The sequence below is a fragment of the Eptatretus burgeri genome, chromosome 11 (genome assembly GCF_056783735.1).
Source record: "Eptatretus burgeri isolate ZD-2024b chromosome 11, Ebu_testis_v1, whole genome shotgun sequence".
Lineage (NCBI taxonomy): Eukaryota > Metazoa > Chordata > Myxini > Myxiniformes > Myxinidae > Eptatretus > Eptatretus burgeri.
In genome coordinates this window covers 10794253-10816752 of record NC_140971.1, presented here as the reverse complement: position 1 = coordinate 10816752, position 22500 = coordinate 10794253, and the positions used below count along the sequence as shown (strand labels likewise).

The 22500-nt window shown below is 46.7% G+C and overlaps 1 protein-coding gene across 1 annotated transcript in view; it reads left to right on the top strand.

The window, feature by feature from the left end:
* Nucleotides 1–22500, top strand: part of LOC147016497 (matrix metalloproteinase-9-like) — a 75505-nt gene that overhangs the window by 36622 nt on the left and 16383 nt on the right. The window contains exons 7-9 of the mRNA XM_085845209.1: nt 5751–5927; nt 10519–10677; nt 14780–14999. Coding sequence (XP_085701335.1) covers nt 5751–5927; nt 10519–10677; nt 14780–14999 — 556 coding nt within the window. The remainder of the gene's footprint in view (nt 1–5750; nt 5928–10518; nt 10678–14779; nt 15000–22500) is intronic.

The window sequence follows — 22500 nt, the reverse complement described above, 5'->3', positions numbered from 1 at the left end:
TATCGATAAATAATATAATGGGATTTGTGTCCTGTTTTTAATAACTTTGTTGAGCAGATATAAAATGGTAATCTCTTCATGTTCTTGTTTCGGCTCCTCCTGAACCACATATCATTTGAAGATTGAAAATTACTTTTTGTTGATTTCTTGTCATCCATAAAAGTTTTCTGTCCATTCAAGGTTGTTTTTGTTTCCTACATCCTTTAAGTCACCAGTTTCAATATCAAATAATTTATATATTTTACCTCCTTTTAATTTGGTTATTTCTTCGATAACATTTATTTGGTATTTTTCACATTTGTTATGTTTTTCCATTTAATTATCAAGGTTGTGATTTGCTCTACTCCTTGGTTTGGGGTTTGCCTGGTTCTACAAAGATACTTATTTAGAGTAAATTTATTTAAAATGATTTTTGAGATGTTTTTTTTTTCTTCGAATTTTTACAAATATCCTTATCTTTAAAAAAAAAAAAAAAAAGTGGCTCTCTAGCACTGCTGGGTTATAGTGGTAGGTGCTGGTCATGCAGTTTTATTACATATATGTATATATATATATATATATATATATATATATATATATATATATATATATATATATATTGTTGTGGTTACCAAATTCGCAAACCACCATTCAGGTCCCTTAGGTGAGGTATCTCGGTAAGTACATGTGTAGTTAGGCCCAAACCCGTTGTCTAGTGGGAATACATGTCATTTATGCGTGCTGCGACTCTTCAGGATAGCCGTTTTTCTTTTACTATCTTTAATTTGGACCAACCGCCATTGTTACCACCACCAACCACCGCTTCACCACAACCGCCACGACCTTCACGTCACACCTCGCAACCGTCGCATCGCCACCGTTCTTGCGCCGCCTGTGGGTACCGGTGTTGGACTCGTGCAGGGCGCGCGCCGAACAGCGTGTACAAAATCACGGATTTTGTGCTTCAAAAACGGATCAAAAACGACACACGCCCACTTTTTGCCGTCCAATCGGTGAGCGAGGGGCGATTTGGCCCCGCCTTCAGGGCGTTGGAGGGCGATCAATATATGCAAATTTATGGATCAAAAAGCATTCACGCCCACTTTTTCTCGGGCCAATGGGGAGCGAGGTGAAAGGTCGAAGGGAGGGGGTCAAAGATGAGAGGGCAAAGCCACGGGGCTGATAAAAAGCGACCGTGTTCATCAGTCCAGAGAGGAGGAGAGTCGAGAGGGAACAGAGAGTCAAGACTTCGCGGGCGGTGGAGTTGGCAAGAAGGAGCTGGTCGTCGTGTGCGTTGGAGTCGGAACGGAGGGGACGGAGCTGTGGAGAGGCGGCGAGGGCAGACGAGGGGGTGCTCGCGTCGTGCAGGGAGCTGCACCCCAGGGAGGCCGACAGCGTGACCTGGCCGAGGTGGAGACGCTCGTTGCGAGGCAATAAAAATCCTCTATACCCCGAGCATCAGCAACCCCCTCCTGTTTCCCCCCGCGCTGAGATAGTGCGACCAAGGGGGCCCCTTTCCCACCCCCTACCAGACACTGCCCGCGAGGCCCGCGGAGTTGAGGCACCATCGCCGCTCCGCGTCTCATCACCAGACGGGTGGGCCCGACCCGGTCTCGGCCTCAGGCCCGCCTCATCTTTGAGGGTATTCTTTCCTTGGTTTTGGGTATGTGTTGTCGGCGCCGTCTGTGAAGTAGAATTGTATAAGTGTTGCCGTGTGCTCGGTAGTCGGTATTAGCTCTGCATTGTGTCCTCGCTTTTACATTTGCTTTTTGTGTAAATTGAATTGTTTTTCTTTTCTGTGTGCTTTTGGTGGAATTGAATATGTGTGCTTTCCGTTCAGCGCGAATAAATGTGCTTTGTGTTGAACTGTTTCCCGCTTCGCTTCGTCATTTCCTTCATTGAATCCTCATCTTGCTTCACGTAAAGGGTTGGTAGTGGGCTGAATACGCCCGATAATTAATCGAACCGTCGAGGTCGACGAATAACACCGCTCGGTTATCCCGATAGTACGGAACGGGTCGCTTAAGTGGCCCGTGTCCGAAGTCGACCTGCGGCGAGGTGCGATCGCCCGGTCTACCCTCCGCGTGGGTACTTAGGTAGGTCGAATTTGGCGAGCAACCCTATCCCACGCGGGGGCTGATTGGCTCGATCGCGGTGAGACCGAAAGGTCCACCCGTGACTGGTTCCCGGCGTTAGTCCGAGAGGGTCACGACTGGATTGTCCGTCCGGTGGGCGACGTGCCGCGATTCGAGTTACGTGGCCGTCAGCACGCCGGCGGGCGCGAAATCCGCAACAATATATATATATATATATATATATATATATATATATATATATATATATATATATATATATATATATATATATATATATATATATATATATATATATATATATATATAAAACTTCCAAACACACCTGGGCCACAAGTGTGCGTCACTGACTGGTCTTCATTCGAAGTCCTCAGCATCATCCCATTTCAGCCCTTCAACCGTGATACGATCAGCCAAGGTGGGCCAGCAGGGGCCCATTTGTCTCCACATGCAGCCAGCACACTTGGATGCATACGTACACCTACCCTCAGTCAGCGACAACACAAATTACAACAACAACTTCCACTCCCAGAATCCACAGGACTGGAAATATATCTTGGAGCAACCAACCAACCACCCAACCTTACAAAATGCACCACTCAACAACAAAACACACACACACAAAAACCACACAACCAACCAACTAACCTCATAACATACATTGCTCAAGTCAACCAACCACACCCACATCTCTCCATATCTCTTCCCCACTCAGTCACTCCCCCTTTTAGAGCTAAATGAAACACCACCCAATCAATCTCAACCTACACCGTTCTACCTGCCTCCATAAACTTCCTCTAAATCCAAAGTGAGCCATTCAACGCAACACAACCTGGGCCACTCTCTCACACACCCTCCTCCTTTCCATTCCACAAACTCTGAGCCGAGCAAGAAATGCACAGAAGGAAATGCCAATATACCCTCCACACTCCACCTCAAATAGTGGACAAGAAACTCACCAACCGTTCTCCTGACACTCCGCCTCCAGCTCACCATACTTTCCTCTCTTCCTCTCATGCACCTCCTTTATATTCTCTTCCAAGGTACTAACAATTCCCCAAAGATGACATGCCTTGTTGTGCCTGATCAGAGAACAATCTCATGCCACAACCTTATCATGCAGATCTCCTCTGGAAATACCATCTGTGGCTTTAGGTCTCCCACCACCTGCCAATCACATGCATTTGGCAGACTGCTTGCCTTCCACCTCCTCCTCCTTCCACCTCTTACCACCTGGCCCTCTTTTACAAAAACCACCTCTCTCCCATGGGCCTCCTCCTTTTACACTCCACTCTTTCTTGATCTCATCACCTCTTGTTGCACCATCTCCTACACTACCACCGCCAGTAATTGATCATGTCGCCATCTATATTTTCCTGATGCCAGTGCAACTGAGCATGCACCCAGTGCTTGCCGCATTGTTCCATGACCTCCACACCATGAGCAGCTCTCCTCCTGCAACAACCCCCACACCCTCAAAGTTGCTGGTGATGAAGCACATCATACATTTCCGCATCAGGAAATTCGACAGTATTGGTTCCATCCTCCAAATCTCTTGCCATTTCAATGTCCTCGCCTGCACACCCTCCCACCGAGTCCAAGCAACTTGCTGTGCCTGTCTGACTGCCTTCATATACCTCCTCTCCTCCTCCTTTATTCTCACCACCATCTTCCACCTTTCTTTCACACATGCCTTTCCCCATATGTTATGCTTCATTCACCCTAAGCCATGCTTCCCATGCTGCACCATTCCTAACACCTCCTCCTGTTGCAACCGCTCCACCATTTTATCCACCTCTCCTCTTGCATTCCACTTCAGACTTGCCTTCTTCTCTGGGACAGCATTCTTCACCACTGGATCACTTGAATCCCATACCACCATGAACTCCCGCACCCTCACCAACTTTTAGTCCTCAGTTATCGATGTCAAGGGTAACCGGAGATTTCCACAGGTCAGGTAGGTCAGTTATGGGAGCATGCGCCGGAGCAGTGCGTTGCTGCATCCACTTTCTGCTCGTACTCCAGGGGTCTCCATCTGGCCATCCCCCAGGCAGATGCCTGCCCATCCCCATTTTCTTGAGATGATGGTCAACCTGCTGCAACTACGAGGCACGTGGTTGGCCCATTGGCCTCCTCCACTCACGAGGCTCCCTCACTGAGATAATCTCATGAGCAGGATCAGCATCAGGAAAACAGCCACACTTGACGCTGACAGACTATGCAGGTAACAAATCTCATTTGACTCTCTCTCTCAGCAAACCACTCGTGAGACACAAAGTCCAAACAGCGATAGCCAAGGATTCTCCGAAGAGACCTGGTACTAAAGGAATTAAGTCTCCATCACAGATCCCTGCTCAGAGTCCGTCTCAGTTCCATATTGATCCATCCATAGAGCTTCGATTTTGGTGAAGATCCAGATCCGGATCCGACTACTAGAATTTTTTTAAGTGATTCTTCTCCATTGATAGGGCCAAAATGATCGAAGCACGTTATCTCAAAAAGTTGTCGATGGATTCTGCCAACACTTGGTGGACAGGTTGGGTGTGTGACAAGGACGAACTGATTAGATTTTGGTGAATATCCAGATCGGGATCCGACTACTAGAATTTTTAAAGTGATTATTCACCATTGAAAGATAGGGCCAAAAATGATGTATAGCATGATATTTCGAGAATGTACCAGGCGTAGTGGCGTGCGCCTGTAATCTGGCTACTCGGAGGCTTGGGTTGGAGGATCGCTTGAGGACGGGAGCTCTGTGCTGGGCCGCGCTATGAGAGGGTGTAGGGCAGTCTGGAATCATGGCAGAACCCAATCCTTATCCCTGTGTCGTAAGAGGCGACCAGGGTTGCGTCAGGAAGGGCATCCAGCATAAAACCTATGCCAAATCAGTATGCGGATCATAACGGATGATCCGCTGTGGCGACCCCTAATGGGAGCAGCCGAAAGACGAACAACAACATTTTGAGAATGTATTGGGCCCAATATGTTCTCGTGGATCAGGCATTGCATGGCGGAGGTATGTGCTCCACCAAGTGCCCTTCTAGTTGGAGATGTTTTTCTCACTATTTATATATCGTCTTTTAAAATGATTTTTCAGCTGTCTGAGTGAAGGCCTGCTCTTTCTGATTGTTCTTTTCAGTTTGTTTTATGTTTTTAATACTGAGGTTTTTCTGGATTTTGTGAATTTTCCTTAAGAAAAACATTTAATTATTGGTAAAAGTACCTTACAAACTGTTAATTTCAATGAAAGCATCAAGCATCAAGAAGATGCTTTGCCCCAAAACCCCCATTTTCATACTTGAAGACTGCTGCAGATACTGTATGGGTATAGTTCAGGTGCACATGCGCACCCGAGCAACATTCAGTTCCCACCACCTGAATGTTTGAATTGTACAGGTGTCATCCTCAGGCACCGAGAATTGTTGATCCTTTTTTGGAGAGCTAATGTAAAAAAAAAAAAAACATAATAATAAAGCATTTGATTTTCCCATTGACTTCAATGTTAATTTTATGTGCCTCAGAACCCCCATTTTCTGACTACCCCTATGCATTGATTATATTGAAACAATAGTCATCCCTTGAACAATCGCTCCAAGCATGTTGCATAATGTACATGGAAATACAGACATGGATTTACCATGGTTTTTTTGTGCATCTTGTCATCCCTGAATACCACAGTTGAAGCTGGTACAAACGGTGGAAATTCCAATGGTGCACCATGTGTCTTTCCTTTTGTGGCTTATGGAAAGGATTTTAATCGCTGCACATCTGAAAAACGTCGAGATGGTCGCCTCTGGTGTGCTACCACCAAAAGTTATGACAAAGATGCAAAATACGGCCTTTGCCAAAAAAGTGGTGCGTCATAAAGGTTTGGTGTAATTTACAGCACCTACATTTATTTTACCCTGGAGATGTATTCCTACATGGTTATTATGTAACAAACTGCCTGATTCCCTCCATTCGCTTCAACATTCATATTTCATTTGCTATCTTTTCATTTTCCAGTAGTTGCTGAATACCAATATATGTATTTAGCCAGCAGCTTTGAGTTCCCTTCACACCCTTTAATGCAAACTCCATTGTCCTAAAAAAAAATTCCTTCTCATTCTCAGACTTCCTAACTAGCTTGCTCTATATTTCATATAAAATGAGCTTTGCAAGATAAATACGTGATAGAAGCATGTGGAAAACACCAAAACTTTAATGAGAAATTCATGTTGAGCCACTGCCATCTGAGCAAAGCAGGCCCAGACCTCTTCAAACATCAGAACCATACTAATGCTAACATCAGGAAAACTACTTTACAAGAACTACAAAACAAGACTCAAATCAACTTTCACAAACTGCAGTTAGGAGGTTATGAGGATAGAATTTGCATCTGTATTTTGTGGAATAGTATGGTATGCTTAGAGCAGAAGTATTGAAGGAAAACTGAACATTAAAGCATCACATAATAAAACTAGAAAAAGAAACCAGGGATTGCAGAACCCTCAACAGAACTTGTTTTGGGTGGTGTTTGGATGCTAGTGTGTTTGTGTTTGTGTGGTGTGTCGACGATGTATTGATGACATAGGTTTATGTTCCTACAGTGGAAAAACAGACCTTTTCAGTTTTTTGTATCGATTCATGTTGCAATCCTATGTATTTTATAGATGAGTCACGTTCTGTAATTTCGAGATGTATGAAAATTTTGTTCGTAAGTTATGCACTTTATAGGCGGAACCACATTCTTCTTTGTACATCCTTTATAGACATACTTGCATTCTAATAGTACATACTTTATAGATATACGTTCAAATTGTACATACTTTATAGAGGTACTCAGTTGTTTAAAAATTAAAAAAACAACTTTAATACTGGCTTCCACCACCAGATAGTGTTTGTGGCCAATATTGGCACAATATGTGCAGACAGACAGACAAACAGACAAACAAATGAAAAATCACTCACAGAGCGACACTTGGCAAAACAGAACAAAGTCGAATGGCACTCGGTAGAGCGCATACCTCTGCCAGACTGAAACGTTTACGTTTTGTATCCCACTGATGGCCTGAATCTGAACCAAAATCGATTTGGCTTGTTCTTGCCACCTAGCAAACTCATCCACATCGTTTTGTCATAACTCATCCAAAACTTTCTGAGATATCATGTTATAAATAGTTTTTTGGCCCGATCTCTCAATTTTATGAATTAGGCCGATATTGACCTTTTGACATTAAAATAATTGGTGGTTGAATTCATTGACCTGACGTACAAATCCTGTTCAAATTTCAAGTCAATCGGATGAAAATTGAGGATTTTAGAAATTGCACTGAAGTTGTTGACCTTTGGTCTATGTTGACCTTTTGGCATATGCTGACCTCAAAAATAATTGGTGGTTGTATTCAGTGAGCTGATATGACGATTCCGTTCAAATTTCAAGTTAATCGGATTAAAATTGAAGATTTTAGAAATTTGGCCTTCATGTTAATTTTAGAAATTTCGTCTGTGTTGACCTTTTGGCCGATGTTGACCTTTTGACTCTTTGACCTCAAAAATAAATAGGATTCTGTCAGACCACCAACTCCACCATTTGGTGAAATTTCATGAAGGTCGGTTTTAAAATTATGACCCGTCAGTGATTAAAGGTGAGCGGACAGACAAACAAAAGGAAGCGATCAACATACTTGTCAAAAAAAAAATTGCCAAGTAACAAATGCACTCAAATGCAACAACCTCTGGCGAGGGTAAAAATGAGAGATTTGCTTCCTGCAACGGTATACATACATACATACATACATACATACATACATACATACATACATTTCTACTGTTGCGGTGCCAGGGTCGTGGGGGTACTATGAGGGAAGGGCTGTCCCTGGTTTCTCCCCGGACTGACCAGGAATCACAGGCCATCACACGTGAATAAATTTGTGTCGTGGTGGGTTACTAATCGACCGCGAACGCCAATAATTTAACCACATGACCCAGTGTCCTCCATCTGACAACCATTTAACTGGAAATAGGTAGTCACCTTATCGGGGAATCATGCCCTCGATGCGTACTTGCGTTACTTACCGTATCAGGTGCAGCCGAGCGGAGCTGCCAAGTACGCACCGGCTAATAAGCAGATTATTGGGGTATAACTTCCCCGCTATAGTAATGTGTGGACCATGTTGGACCGATGGAGGAAAAGACAAAAACAAGCTGGGCACATTTTTAACAGAGCGAGGAAAATTATGTGGTACATTAATGGGTTTATTCACAGATGTACAGCAGGGGAAAGCAAGGAATGGGTATGACAAAAGAAATGCAATATTCACAAACGAATACACAGTGCAGAGTTACCCCAATAACCTTATACAACCTTAGCTTACACAAAACATGACATGCACTCTCGCACTCTCGCACTCTCGCACTCTCGCACTCTCGCACTCTCGCACTCTCGCACTCTCGCACTCTCGCACTCTCGCACTCTCGCACTCTCGCACTCTCGCACTCTCGCACTCTCTCTCTCTCTCTCTCTCTCTCTCTCTCTCTGTCTCTGTCTCTGTCTCTGTCTCTGTCTCTGTCTCTGTCTCTGTCTCTGTCTCTGTCTCTGTCTCTGTCTCTGTCTCTGTCTGTCTCACACACACACACACACACACACACACACACACACGGAAAATTAGAGATCGCCTAGAAAGAGGAGAGACAGTTGAGGGGTAGCAACCTCGTGGTACCTGGAGTGGTCAGTGGACCAGCACAACCCAATTGCTTAGAAAGTGGGAGGGAGGAAAACTGAAGGTGTCTATGGGTGTGGGAGTGAGAGGTGCGAGTCAGTCAAGATCGCTCTAAAAAGAATGGCTGTTTGGGGCTTGCCCTCGCCGATTGCTCTCGTGCATCCACAGTGGACAAGAGAGAGATTGGAGCAAAGATGTGTGAGAGAAAGACTTAAATGGAGTTGTGTGAGGGTCTGTAAATGTAAATGCTGGCCGTTAGATGCAGCTGAATACTGAGCATCGATGACCCGGGGGTGGTCCCGGCCCATTCTGACAATCGCTTGCTCCCCCGATCTCCTCACTCGGCTGCTCCGCCTTCTCCGTTTGGTGGTGCTGACTTGTGGTGAGATTTCGCTTGGATGCTAGAGAGCTCTTGGGTAATCGCCTCGTGGAGCCAGCAGGAAAGAAGAGAGCGATATTGTGAGCCAAATTGCTCCTTTTGTGGGCCCTGAGCAAGGGAGGAACCAAGAATCGAATCAAACGATGCTGTAGGCATTTCAAAGCTCCCCCATTGGTACATAGCAGTCGCACCATGCTGGAGCCATGCCCCAACTAGGCTTCGGAATCGAAAATTGCCTCATTCGCTCTTGGACCTTGCCACATGCCGGAGCTCCATAATTAACATGTAGCGAGAGTTTTCAGGAGCACTCACCGGCCCCAAAGGTGTGCCGGACTCCATTTAAGCATGGTTATTTGGGGAAACTCCAGAGCTATCCGTATGTCTTCAAATGAACCACAGCGCATACTTGCACTTCGACTTACAGGCCGAAACACCTCAATTCTCATTATCCTCATTTCTTCACTATCCTCTGAGAATGTGGTAAGTGTCCAAGGGATTCATGGCAGTTGCGGCAGTTCTAGGAAAGTGAGAGAAGCGTCGTGGCGTTTGTGGTGAAGAGATTGGGATAGGTGCACATAGATGTGGCACTGCAGCGAAGAGGTTGGGATTGACGATCATAGCTGTGGCCTTTGTGGTGAAAGCGCGGAGGTAGGTTGTTGTGGGGATTTTTAGAAGACATGTGGAGTTGTTTCGGCACGCATTGCAGCATAGTGGTGAGCATAATGAAGGCCTGAGGTGAGGCGGCAGCTGGATTTTGGCATGCAGTTTGAATGGAAAATGGCGTGCCTCTGCAAATGAACCTCACTATGTTTCCTCGCAGTCCTGGCATATATATGTATATATATATATATATATATATATATATATATATATATATATATATATATATATATATATATGTATGTATATATATATATATATATATATATATATATATATATGTATATATATATATATATATATATATATATATATATATATATATATATATATATATGGCCTGAATCTGATATATATTACAGCGCACACTGAAAATGTCACGTCTGGGGCTCTATTAACACAGTATGCCTCAGCGCCGAGACCTTTCGTCCCGGGAAATGGTCAAATGGTCTCTTGCTACCCTATGTTCAGTTATTTTTACTTCAGGTTACCGTTCCCCAAGGTTGCCCAAATGCGCCACAATTGACGGCACATGCACGGGAAGCAGATGACTCGAACACGTTTTCTTACCCTTAAAAGTGTGTATTACCCCCCCCCCCCAAACCTCATCCCCTATAAACCGAACTATATTTATGAATATGTGGTGTTTATGAGTGTGTGTACATTTAGAGTGAGTGGTCTGTCATTATGGAATGTCTGTGCACAGCAATGGACCTTGCAGTGGTTGCAGCACATGAGATTGGCCACTCGCTTGGACTCGGCCACAGCCACAAGATGGCAGCTCTCATGTATCCTACATATACTTTTGACAAGAAAGAGCCAGTGCTCATGCAAGATGATCTTGATGGGATCAAGAGTCTGTACGGTGAGACGGATGTACAAGGCCATTTTGTTGTTGTACATTGTGCTTGTTGTTTGTTTGTTTTTTTTTCTGCTTTCATCTGGTGTTGAAAGTACTCAGTTTGTAATCTCTGTAAATGGGGGAATCTGGTGAGAATTACATTGAAATCAACAAACCAGAGAAAACGTCGCTTGATTATCATGTAATATATATATATATATTTTTTTTTACATTTATCAAGATAACCACACTCAGCGACATAATGGTTCGGGCATCCGCTCTGAATCTGGGAGTTTAGCAGCTTGATTGTCACCTTGGTGGAGTCATGCCAAACATTTTAAAAACCTAAGGTGCTGCTTCCTTGTTAGATGCTCAGCATTTAAAGGAAAAGGCATGGACAAGCCCTGTGGGTTGGCATCCATGGGAAGAAGGAAATTCTTCCTCCTTAATTGTCCCACTGAATGCAGAGAGAAAAATCAACATCCTAAAGATGGCGTCGCTGGTACATCCTCTCTCTTATGCAACACCTGGCTGCGGGTAGCATCATTTTCTGGGGGCAGAGTTAGGCCACTGATGCAATGCCACCTGTATGATAGAGCTGGAGATTTGGAATTTAGCCAGGGTGCCGGTAATAGCTGGCCTCCTCCTCCTCGTGAAGGACACATTGGGGTATTTAATGTCCAACTAATGCTGGTGGACAGGACGACTAGTTGAATGTCTATCCAAAGAAAGGCGCACACCTTGATATCTCGCCCTGCATGCGAAATAGCAATATGACGGTGTGTAGCTGGGTCGGGATTCAAACCCAGGCGAAACATCTCAAGGGTGACTCTGCATACTCAGGGCTATCTTGCAAGCCTGTTGGTAACTCCATTGAGAAGTGATGTCACTTCCCAGTTCAGTGCCTGTTTGGCTGAAATCAAGTCTAGTGTCGTCTCATGTACCTTGCTACAGTTGTGTGCGTGTGATTCGTGTTGCAGCTCTTCAATGAGCCCTAGACCTTGTATGAAAAAAAAGAAGTAAATGAGGTATGAATAATAGATAATAGTTGCAGACCATTTGTCTTGTTTAAAGTCTTAGGTCTCATATAAATTGTACGTACATATATGAAGGCAGAAAGAGTTATGAGGGGGTGGAGAAGAGGGTGAGTATCGTTCCACGTAACGTGTTTATGGAAGGATACACTATGCTAGATCCTGACAAAGAATGTTCACCAAAGTGGGAAGCTGACATGTTGATGCAGAGATAAACACACAGAGGTGATAGAGAGGAATGACTACACGACCCCTAGCAGAAGAAAGGTTCGATCACAAAAAAGTAATGCAATTGAGAGAGGTCTTGCATGGTAAATCATTACCTCGTCAGGTTACACCTATTGGATCAAAGGTGGACATCTTGCAGAAGACATCACCTTCTACAGGTGAAGCTAGTACTTTGGAGGTATCATGGACCCAGCTGGAACCTTAACCTGGACTTTACTTGCTGCCAATAAAAGGATTCGCATGAATCGGTGAGGGGTGTTACTGTATAAACCATACCAGGGTTAGTGGGTCACCTATTCAGCAGCACAATCAATGTGATTATTTCAAGTTGTGCCATTGAGAAAATAACACGATTCTGATGATCTTCACATGGTGACAGTTCAAAAAAATGCAGCTTTTACAGCATCATCTTCCGCTGCTGCCACCTCGTTGGGTTATTATATCACACACGTGTCTTTTTTGTATACATGACTGAGGCTTGTTGAAGAGCGAGAACAGAATGGAAAGGGGGGGATTAGAACATCAACAGCAGATTAGAAGTGAGAGTGAGATCAAGGGGAGAAGGGGGGGGGGGTGGACATGGAGGTGAACAAGCTGCACACAAGTGGAATGAAACATGGCAAGAACAGCAAGGGGAAGGTGGGGATGAAACAGAGAAGGAACAAACCAACTGACAACTAACAAATGAAAAGCGGTGAGGGAGAGCAGGGGGAATCACAATAACTTGGGAAAAGGAGTGCTTCGGAATGGGGTCATTTTGGGGTAGAATAGATCATGAGTATGGATGGGGGGTGACCTGAGGTAGTGAAGAACATCTGTCTTGAAACCCTGGGCAGAAGAAAGACACTGATCGGACTGGGGAAGTTGGTTCAACAGGTGGAAGAAAAGAGGAACAAATGAGTGAAGGTGAGCAGTGAGCCTGGATTTGAGGAATTTAACAAGAAGGGGGTTATTGGCGGACCGTGTGCACTGCAAATAAACCTGGGAGGGAGAGAGCCAAGAGAGGCAGAGTTTGCAAGACCAAAAAGGAGGTGGTAGAATACAAAGAGGCCACCACCCTGCCTGTGATGCGAAAGTAACAGGCCTACACACTCAGCTTTGTAGTGGGAGATCCCAATGATTTGGAGGATCTCGCTTTACATAGTATCAAAAACTGTCAAGGTGTATCACAGGGGCTTCAGCCCAAAGGGGAGAGCAGTATTCCATCAAGCTGCGGATGAAGGCCTTGTTGGTGAATAGGAATTCAGGTGTGCCAAGGAAGGAGTTTCTATGACGGAGGATGTCCAGGAGGAGACTGGCTTTGGAGGACATCTTGGAAATACGGTCTGCCCAAGAAAGATGATAGCTGATCGTGCGACCTAAACTTGTAAGTGGCTTAACTTCTATAAGTGGTTTCTTTAGGAAGTAGATGGGAAGGTTTAACAGACCTCCTGTTCAGAAAGACAGGGCGAGAATGTGAGATTTGTCAGGGTTGAAAGACATTCCAAGTGTTTGACCAACTCAAGATCCAGGAGTGAGGCTCAGGCAAGAACAAGATTAACTTGACAGTGGTGTAGCGGGGCAACTATTGGGCACCACCGGCAAAGGAATAACGAACAGGAAAGGAAGACTGAGAGCGAAAGAGAGAGAAGGGGAGGAAACACTGAAATCAGCAAGTAGTAGGGTTGGGTTAGGAAGCGTTAATCGGGGTCATAAAAATGTATCATGGGTCAGGATGATGGATGACATGAGGTGACAGTGCACTGCTGACTTGAAGCTGAGGGAAGTCGGAAAGAACGGCCTCTGGAAGGAGGTTTCACAGATGGGAGAAGCAAAGAACAAAGGAGTCGATATGTGCAGTCAGCCTGGATTTTGGAACTCCAAGTAGGAGAGGGTTACTGGAAGAACATGTCCATCCTGGAGTTGGTTGGGAGAGTTGGAGGACAGAGAGAGCACAGGGAAGCAATATCGGAGCAGAGGCAGTAAAAATCACAGCAATCACAGACTTTCCTCCAATGTGAAAGCAACAGACCTTGTGTTTGGGTCTCATCGCAGGAGATTCCAATAATGTTGAGAGCTTTCAATTCTGCAGAATTCAAGGGAGACATATTTTATGCCAGCCCAGAGGAAAGAGCGGTACTCCATTGAGCTCCGGACAAAGAGCTTGTACACTGTGAGTCTTTCTGATATTTCAAGGAGAAAGACATGGATCAGGCTCCATTTGTGGCTGGCTTTGGAGGCCAGCTTTGCTATGTGGTTTGCCCAGGAGAGGTCATGGGTGATGATGTTGAGGCTGATAATTTCAAGACACCAAACCTCTTCCAGTGGGTGACCATGGAAATGGACATGTGGGTTCATTTGTTGATCCTCGTGGAGTGATGGTGAGACAATGATATTTCCCAAGATTGAAGGATCAGATTCATTTATCAGAGCAGAATCTAATCAATTCCAGATCAGCGGAGAGTTATGCAGCTGCAGTCTGTGTCGTGGTGGAATGGGGGGACTGCACAACAATGGAGTCATTATTCATTTATTTTGTTTTTTATTTTCTGTATTTTATCGTAATTCGACATTATTTAATAGAAATTAATTCAAAAGACATTGATGATATCACTGTAGTGAACTGTGGATGAATCCGTGCATTTAGTTTGAACCCAACTGTTCATTCCTGAAATCCTTTAAAATCAATTCAATCTTTTTATGCTAAATTAAGATTATATTAGTATTTGCAGGAGTTGTAGTCAAAATGAAAGGCAATTAAAGGTGATAATTAGCTAATCAAAAGGTTTCAGCAAAAGCAATAGCATGGAAAGGTGATTGAAGGTTGCGTTGAGGACGAGAATATTTGATGTCTAAAGGAAGTGCTATGTGTCCTGACAATGCAGGTATTAACAGCCTCAACCCTGTCCAACCTGGCATCGATATAACTACCAAAGAGCCAATTCCAGCTCATCCTACGATGTCTAGTCCTAGTTGTCCACATGTCAGCAAAAGCTCATGGGATGAGAGTCAAGGCCTGCCACCCATCGCTCCTGTTGCATGCGAGACCACACATTTTGATGCCATCACAGATATCGATGGGAAACTGTACTTCTTCAAAGATGGGTAAGGAATTGACATCATCACATATTTCACTGATACTGTTATGACACGAGATGACACATATCTGATATTGAATATAAAAATGTAAGCTACATGGCAAGGCTAAAGCCTGAGAAAGTTCATAGGTTGTGGATGAAACATCACCTGAGCCTCACTCTGCTCTATTTCCTGTTTGATGCATACCTTACATTAGAGCCTTCAATGCATACCTTACAAAATGCTTTCCAAAAGTCTAGATGTACTACATCCCTATTACACTTCCCTTCTTCTTGCATATGACAGATTGGCTGCCAGGTAGCTATCATTTTGTTGGGGCACAACTATGCTGCTGATGCTGTGCCCCTATACCAGTACACCGGAACTCATTTCTCCAATCTCAGAAAGATGACAGGTTGAGTCAACCCCACCTTGAATCTATCCCACCCCACCTTGATCCTGGCTGGATCCTTTCTTAAATCAGCAGCCAAAAGGGCTTGAACTCAGGACCCTAATATTCCAAGCCAGCCACCCTAACCACAAAACCAACACCAGGTTAAGCTGCACTTCCCTCATCCACGCAATCAGAAGCTGCTTCAGAGAGATTCCAATAAATGTGTTGAACATGACCTCCATCGAGCAAATCCAAGCAGACTGCATTTGACTTGTTGAAATTGCTTTAAATGGTTCTGCATCTGATCTCTAATTAATGGCTCTAACATCCTCACCACAACTGAAGTTAAACTAAATGGTTTATAATTCTCAGATTCCGGGCTGGATCCTTTCTTAAATATATCCAGGTTAAACTTTAAAAATCCAGGCTGACTGCGCACCTCAACCCTTTATTCCTCGCTTCTCCCGTCTATGCAAACGTCTTCCAGAGTGTTTCAGGCAGGCAGTGAACTGCCACCTTATTTCATCCCCCATCTTGACCCATGATCTTTGTTACTCCCATTAACCCTTCCGAGCCCAAACCTGTGACTTGACTTCACTGATATATATTGTTGTGGATTTCCGCCACTCCGGCGTGCGGAAACCGCCTTTAGCTAATTGCGGCCGCGCGCGCCCGCCGAACGTGGCAATCCAGTCGCAGCTTTCGGATCAACGCCGAAATCCAGCTACGGGTGTGTTTTTAACCACACCACAACCTTGTCAATGCTCTGCCCGCGCTACAGGGTCGATCGCCGAATTGTCGATTTACCAAATTATACGCGCGGACAGACTACCGAGAGGTTGTACCTCAACGGGATCTGCTCGGAAACGAGCCGCTTTAAGCAGCTCTTTCCGTCTGCGATTGCCGAGCGGTTTATTATCGCCAAGCCCCGTTGGACCTGATTATCTTAACGGTGTTAAAAACCAGCTATTTATTCCGAACGCAATTATGGCAGTTCAATGGAGGAAGCGACGCAACGAGCAGGTGAATATTCAAACAATGGGGGTATTTATTTTACACGCATGCAGTCAATGAAGCAATGGGGGGGGTGGGGACAGGACACGAGCAAAAAGACCTACAGCGGTTGCTTTTGTTTGTAGAGGAGGGCTGGTGTGTTGTGGAGATCGACGAGGTTGTTGAGATGTCGTTGTTGCAGTGTGGTTGGCGCTGTGGTGGGGATGGCGTAGTTGTTGAGATGTCGTCGTGGTGGTGGAGGTGGCATGGGTGTAGTGGTGTCGTTGAAGAGATGCTGTTTGTTTGAAAGAAATGTTGGTGGTTGTGGAGAATGTGGTGAGGAGATGTTGTTTAAAATAAAGATAGAAAAGAATAATACTTCCTCAAGATTCACAGCCCGGCACATGAATGCCCTTTAGACATTGGTGGGGAAGTCTAATCTGGACACACACTTATCGACATAACTGTCTTCTGGGAACCTGAATGGTGTTCTGTGAATTTCCACAACCATAACACTACCCCCTCCCCTTTTACAGACTCGTCCCGAGTCGTCAAATTTCCGTGTGCATTCATGTGTAAGTTCTCCCCTAGTTCGATTTACCTTCGGATCCCTGAGTGCGACATTTGGTGTATCCGTGTAACAAAAGTAAATAACCTACGGGCTGAGTAACTAACTAAACAAACTCACTCGTACAGACAACGTAACTAAAATTGCCGGCACTCCGACAAACATGCAGGGGGTGCAAAACTCATTTACAATTTTTAACTTATCCTTAACCTTATACATTTTACACGAAACCATGGCCCAGGACTGATGGGCTCTGTGGGAAAAAAGGGCATGGCAAAGTTAGTCAGTATTTTAGGGTGAGCGCTCCGCACCTGAAGGTCAGACGTCTTCGGGGCCTGTTCAAAAGGCCCCGTTGTCTGTCACAGAACCTTTTCATGTCTTCAGCTGCTGGAGGCAACTCACCCCAACCCAGAATGCCATATGCCATCCCACAGGCCATTTTTGAAGCAGGGAGCCAGGCTGCCCAAATGCAGTCTCTGGCTGATGAAACAAATGCAGGTATGAACACAAACGGTGCACGGGCTGCACCATTGCAGTCCCCGTGTGTGGCTGTCTGCAGGGTAGTCCTGCAGAACACTGGATGGGCACTGACGCAAGCAAACACAAAAATGAGCGGATGGATGGATGGATGGAAAACACGGTGCACGGGCTGCTCAATGCAGTCCCATGGTGTAGCTGCCTGCAGGGCAGTCCCTGCAGAATACTGGGTGGGCACTGACGCAAGCAAACGCAATGGTCGGCAGGACTGCCTGCAGGGCAGTCCCCGCAACTTGCGCGATGATCCTGGCGCACATGGTAATGGATGGACACAGGGGCAGAGGCAGGCAGACAAGGCATGGCAAGGCAAGGCCGGAACAGGCCGCTGTAGCACAAACAGGCCAGCATACTCAGCTGGCCGGCCTCTTGTCTCGTTGTGGAGGGAGTGGAGTGGTGCCGGCCGGTCTGAAGGCGGTCTCGGACATACCCTACTGTCTCCCTCCCAACTTATCGCCTTTGCCTGTCTCTATCCATACCCACTACCTTAGTTTGCAAAACCAAATTTAGCCCCGTCTTATTTTTTTCCCCCTTTTTAATTAGTCTCCCTAACCCCCTTTATTGTCTCTTTCCGGCTAACCTATCCTGTCACCTTGCCTACTTCCAACCCCTATGTTGCCCTCCTGGAGGGGGATAAAGGAGAGCTAGAGTCCTGTCTTGAGGACCAATCAAGCCTCAGAATGACCTCCTCAGATCTCAGCGATCTAACCCAAAGTGGGTCCAGCAGCCTACAACGAGGGCGAAGGGATGGATGGTGCGGAGGGGTACACTTCCCTATCTACCCTAACATTTATTACACCTAAACTACCCCAGGGCTTTCCAAAAGCGCCTGTCACTTAATCTATTGGTTCTACCAACCAAGATTCCCGTCGCCTGTGTTGGTGTCCTTTCAAATTTGGGCCTTGCCCTCCAATTTTCCAATCGTGCCCTTGCACGGTCTCATGGCTGGGCAGCGCGGCTCACTTGGCAGGAACTACCCTCTGCCGATTCTCTAACTATGGCACCCCCGGGCCCTGCGACTTTCACCTCGTCATGGCAGCCTACCAGCTCCCTAAAACCTGGGGAGTGCCCTCCATGGCTACTCCCCCTCGATGCTCACGTGGCAGGCTGGCGGCACGGGCCCCTTCCCTGGGTGCCCATGCCCACGACACTGCCCACGTGGCCAATGGCGCCCCAGGCCCCCGCACCATGCGGGCGCACCCGTGCCCACTACACAATCCCGGCCTCCACTGGAACCTTGGCCTACCGCGGCCGACTAGCCCGTTGCCCGGGGTACCCACTAAGCAATACTAACCGTTCGCAGCCACGCTCCCAGCCCATCAACAGGGCTCCTACACCCCTCCAAATGGGTATCGAGCCTCCATTTTGTCAATTTGACTAACCCACTAACATTACTCTGACCCTGGGGTCCCCTTGGGTGGGAGTCACTCCTCCCCCCAATCACTCACCGCACTATGCATACCACATTCACTCCATACACTCAGGCTCGCTGGCCCTCACTCACTCATCAAGTACATTTTCAATTCTCTTCTCACACATCGCTGAACACTGTCATTCTTCTCACTAAATCCCTCAACTAACTCGTGCTCCCTTGTCATCCCTTATACTATCGCACATCCTTTTACACTACGTAGCTAAGCTACATCCCCTCTACACACTCAAAATCTGTCTGTCCTTAAATCCGTTTCCCCCATGCTAAATCTGACCTAAGGATCCCTCTAACTAATCCATTCCATGGGCTCCATGAGGAACAACCCATGTCCCCATGAAGCCAGTCTAAGTAAGCTCACCCTTCCCGCTAGCTAGTGCCTTCCTGTGCCCTAAGCAAGGGGGTCTCCTACCCCTTGCCCAGGGAATCCTGTATACTCGAAGTGGCGAGGCTTGCTTTTCTTTTTATTTTTTTTTCCTATGCGCTCCAGCGCGGCAACTCGCAGCCTGCGCTCCTCCCCGTGATGTCATGGCAGCTGTTTGCGCTTCGCGCACCTCGTCCCTTCTCGGACGGTAACATCTGGCAGGGATTCCCTTCTGCCGGATTCCAACCTCCGTACAGCCACGACGTCACCCTGCGCATCCCAAGCAAGCCTCGCGTTTCGAGGGGTTCCCCACGCGAGCACATGTGCTCTGCTCGTCCATAACCCGCGCCGCGGAATCCCCGATGACGTCACTCGCACCCCGTGCCCCCGCGATTTCTCGTGCAAGCCGGGGCACGTGTAACGCATCGGGGAAACCGCTTTGCACGCTCTGCGAACAGAACGTGTGACGCAGGCCACACGGAGTTTTACATACACGCTCGCCTGGAGAACCCGTCCGATCCAAATTCACAATCTCCAGCCAAGCTTCTGTCCGTCCACGGGATCGGCTTACATCCACCGCATGCGTTTCCGGACCAGATTTCACTCGCGCAGGCACGCACGCGGCGGCCTCGTGCGAAGCACAGCACGGACCCCGCGCGCGCTGCTGTGCGAATCCGGCACGGTCCCCAAAACAGCTACAGCCGCTACTTGGCCTTTGTCCCTCGTCTGGCGCTGTTTTCGTCGCCATTCAACGCACGCACTCCCACGTGCCATGACGCTTTACACTCCTTATCATGACACTCTCACTCGGACATGCGGTTGCGTGTTCCCGCATACCAACTGCCATTTCTCTTTCATACCGCGATCTCACACACGCAGTTTCTCTCACACACGCAGTTTCTCTCACACACGGCCTTTTACCCATGATATGCGTGTGTTTCAGCGCGCATTTCGCCACACTCGTAATCACACACACTGTTTCTCTCACACACGTGGTTTCTCTCACACACGTGGTTTCTCTCACACACGTGGTTTCTCTCACACACGTGGTTTCTCTCACACACGTGGTTTCTCTCACACACGTGGTTTCTCTCACACACGCGGTTTCTCTCACACACGTGGTTTCTCTCACACACGTGGTTTCTCACACACGCGGTTTCTCTCACGCACGCGGTTTCTCTCACACACGGCCTTTCACCCACACTATGTGCGCGTTTCAGCACGCATTTCGAAACCACACACACCGGAACAACCACGCTGGGAATTTGCGCCACTACAAGCACTCCCAGAGCCTCCATACCCCCCAAGCTCCGCGTGTACCCGATCACACCATGAGCCCCATTTAACTTGCAAAGCTCGACTGGACCCACCTGGTCGCGATCCACTTCAAGGGGGCATATTCCCTCCCCTCGTTCCTGAAGAAGGCTATCCTGCTGCTCGCACCGGGTCACGACATATTCCGCCAGCTCACCCCCATTGTCCCTCACTAACTCCATGTGTGTGTGTGTTCGTTTTTAGTTTTTTTTAATTCACCCTCTATCTCCCGTGTCTCTGTTTCCGTGACTATTTGCGTTTCTGTCACCTCTCTTGTTTCCTTCGTCTCTATTATTATTTCCTCTACCTCCCGCGTTTCTATACATTTTATTTCTGTTGTCTCTTCGTATCTATTAGTTTCTTCCTGGATCTTTGTCTCTGTTTCCTCCTTCGTTTTATTTAATTCATTTTCGACTCGGTCTATCCCCCGCATCTCTGGCAATACTTCTATTTCTTTCGTCGTCTCCCTTTGTCTCTGTTAATTCCGTCACCTCGTTCATTACTTCCGTTTCTACGTGTCTCGTACACGTCTCAGTCACCCCATTTAATTTTTCCCTCTCTGTCACCGTCACCTTTACGGGCCGGACACAATCCACACTCCCCCCCCCAGCTCATTCGCTCCAACACGTGGCGCCGCCATTTTGTGCTCCACCGTCCACGCTTCGTCGCGCGCAACCGCCATTATGCCCGTCTGCAGGCTTCGCCCCATGCGCTGCATCTCACCCCTCAGTGTTTGCATATTTTCATCCATGTTGTTTTTTATTTCCTTTTTCATGCCATCCATTTTGTTTTTTATATCTCACGCATTTGTATCCATTTTGTTTCCCATTTCGCTTTTCATTTGTTGCGCATTTGCATCCATTTTGTTTTTCATTTCTTGCGCATCTTTCCTCATCAGCATTAGAATTTCCCCCAGCTGGTCCAAGTTAAATGTCCCTGACGGAGCCGATTCGCTTTGGTCGGGCGCGGATCCGCCGGGGACTGGGGAGGGAATTTGACGGGGGAGGGGGGGTGTCATACACCGCGGCCGCCCCCGCGCCCATTTTGAGCTCTGCGTTTGGTTGTGGGGCGTGTTCAACCTGCATAACGGAGTCCTGCATGGTGATCTCGTCCTGAGCCATAGATTCTATCATTTCTAAAACTATTTCTAATCCCTCCTGCCCCCGCTCGCCTTGAGCTGCCATTTTGCGTATCGGAAATAATTTAAAAGCTCGTAATTTAATGGGAACGGAGGGTCGCTCTACACACCCTTGATCCGGTTCCCGTTAATTTAGTTTGGAGGAGGGATAAATCTGTATCCCACGTCCTGACAACAGTGTTGTGGATTTCCAACACTCCGGCGTGCGGGCGACCGCCTTTAGCTAATTGCGGCCGCACGCGCCTGCCGAACGTGGCAATCGAGCCGCAGCTTTCGGATCAATGCCGAAATCCAGCTACGGGTGTGTTTTTAACCACACCACAACCTTGTCAATGTTCTGCCCGCGCTACAGGGTCGATCGCCAAATTGTCGATTTACCTAATTATTTGCACGGACAGACTACCGAGAGGTTGTACCTCAACGGGACCTGCTCGGAAACAAGCCGCTTTAAGCAGCTCTTTCCGTCTGCGATTGCTGAGCGGTTTATTATCGCCAAGCCCCATTGGATCCCATTATCTTATCGGTGTTAAAAACCAGTTATTTATTCCGAATGAAATTATGGCAGTTCAATGGAGGAAGAGACGCAACGAGCAGGTGAATATTGAAACAATGGGGGTATTTATTTTACACGCATGCAGTCAATGAAGCATGGGGGGAAGGGGACAGGACACGAGCAAAAAGACCTACAGCCGTTGTTTACTCAGCATGTACATGCACTTATAACAATCCTACTTAAAGGACAAGGCGCCACAGATTTCCATGCAAAAACCCCAGAAAAGAAAAGGGAGAACTGG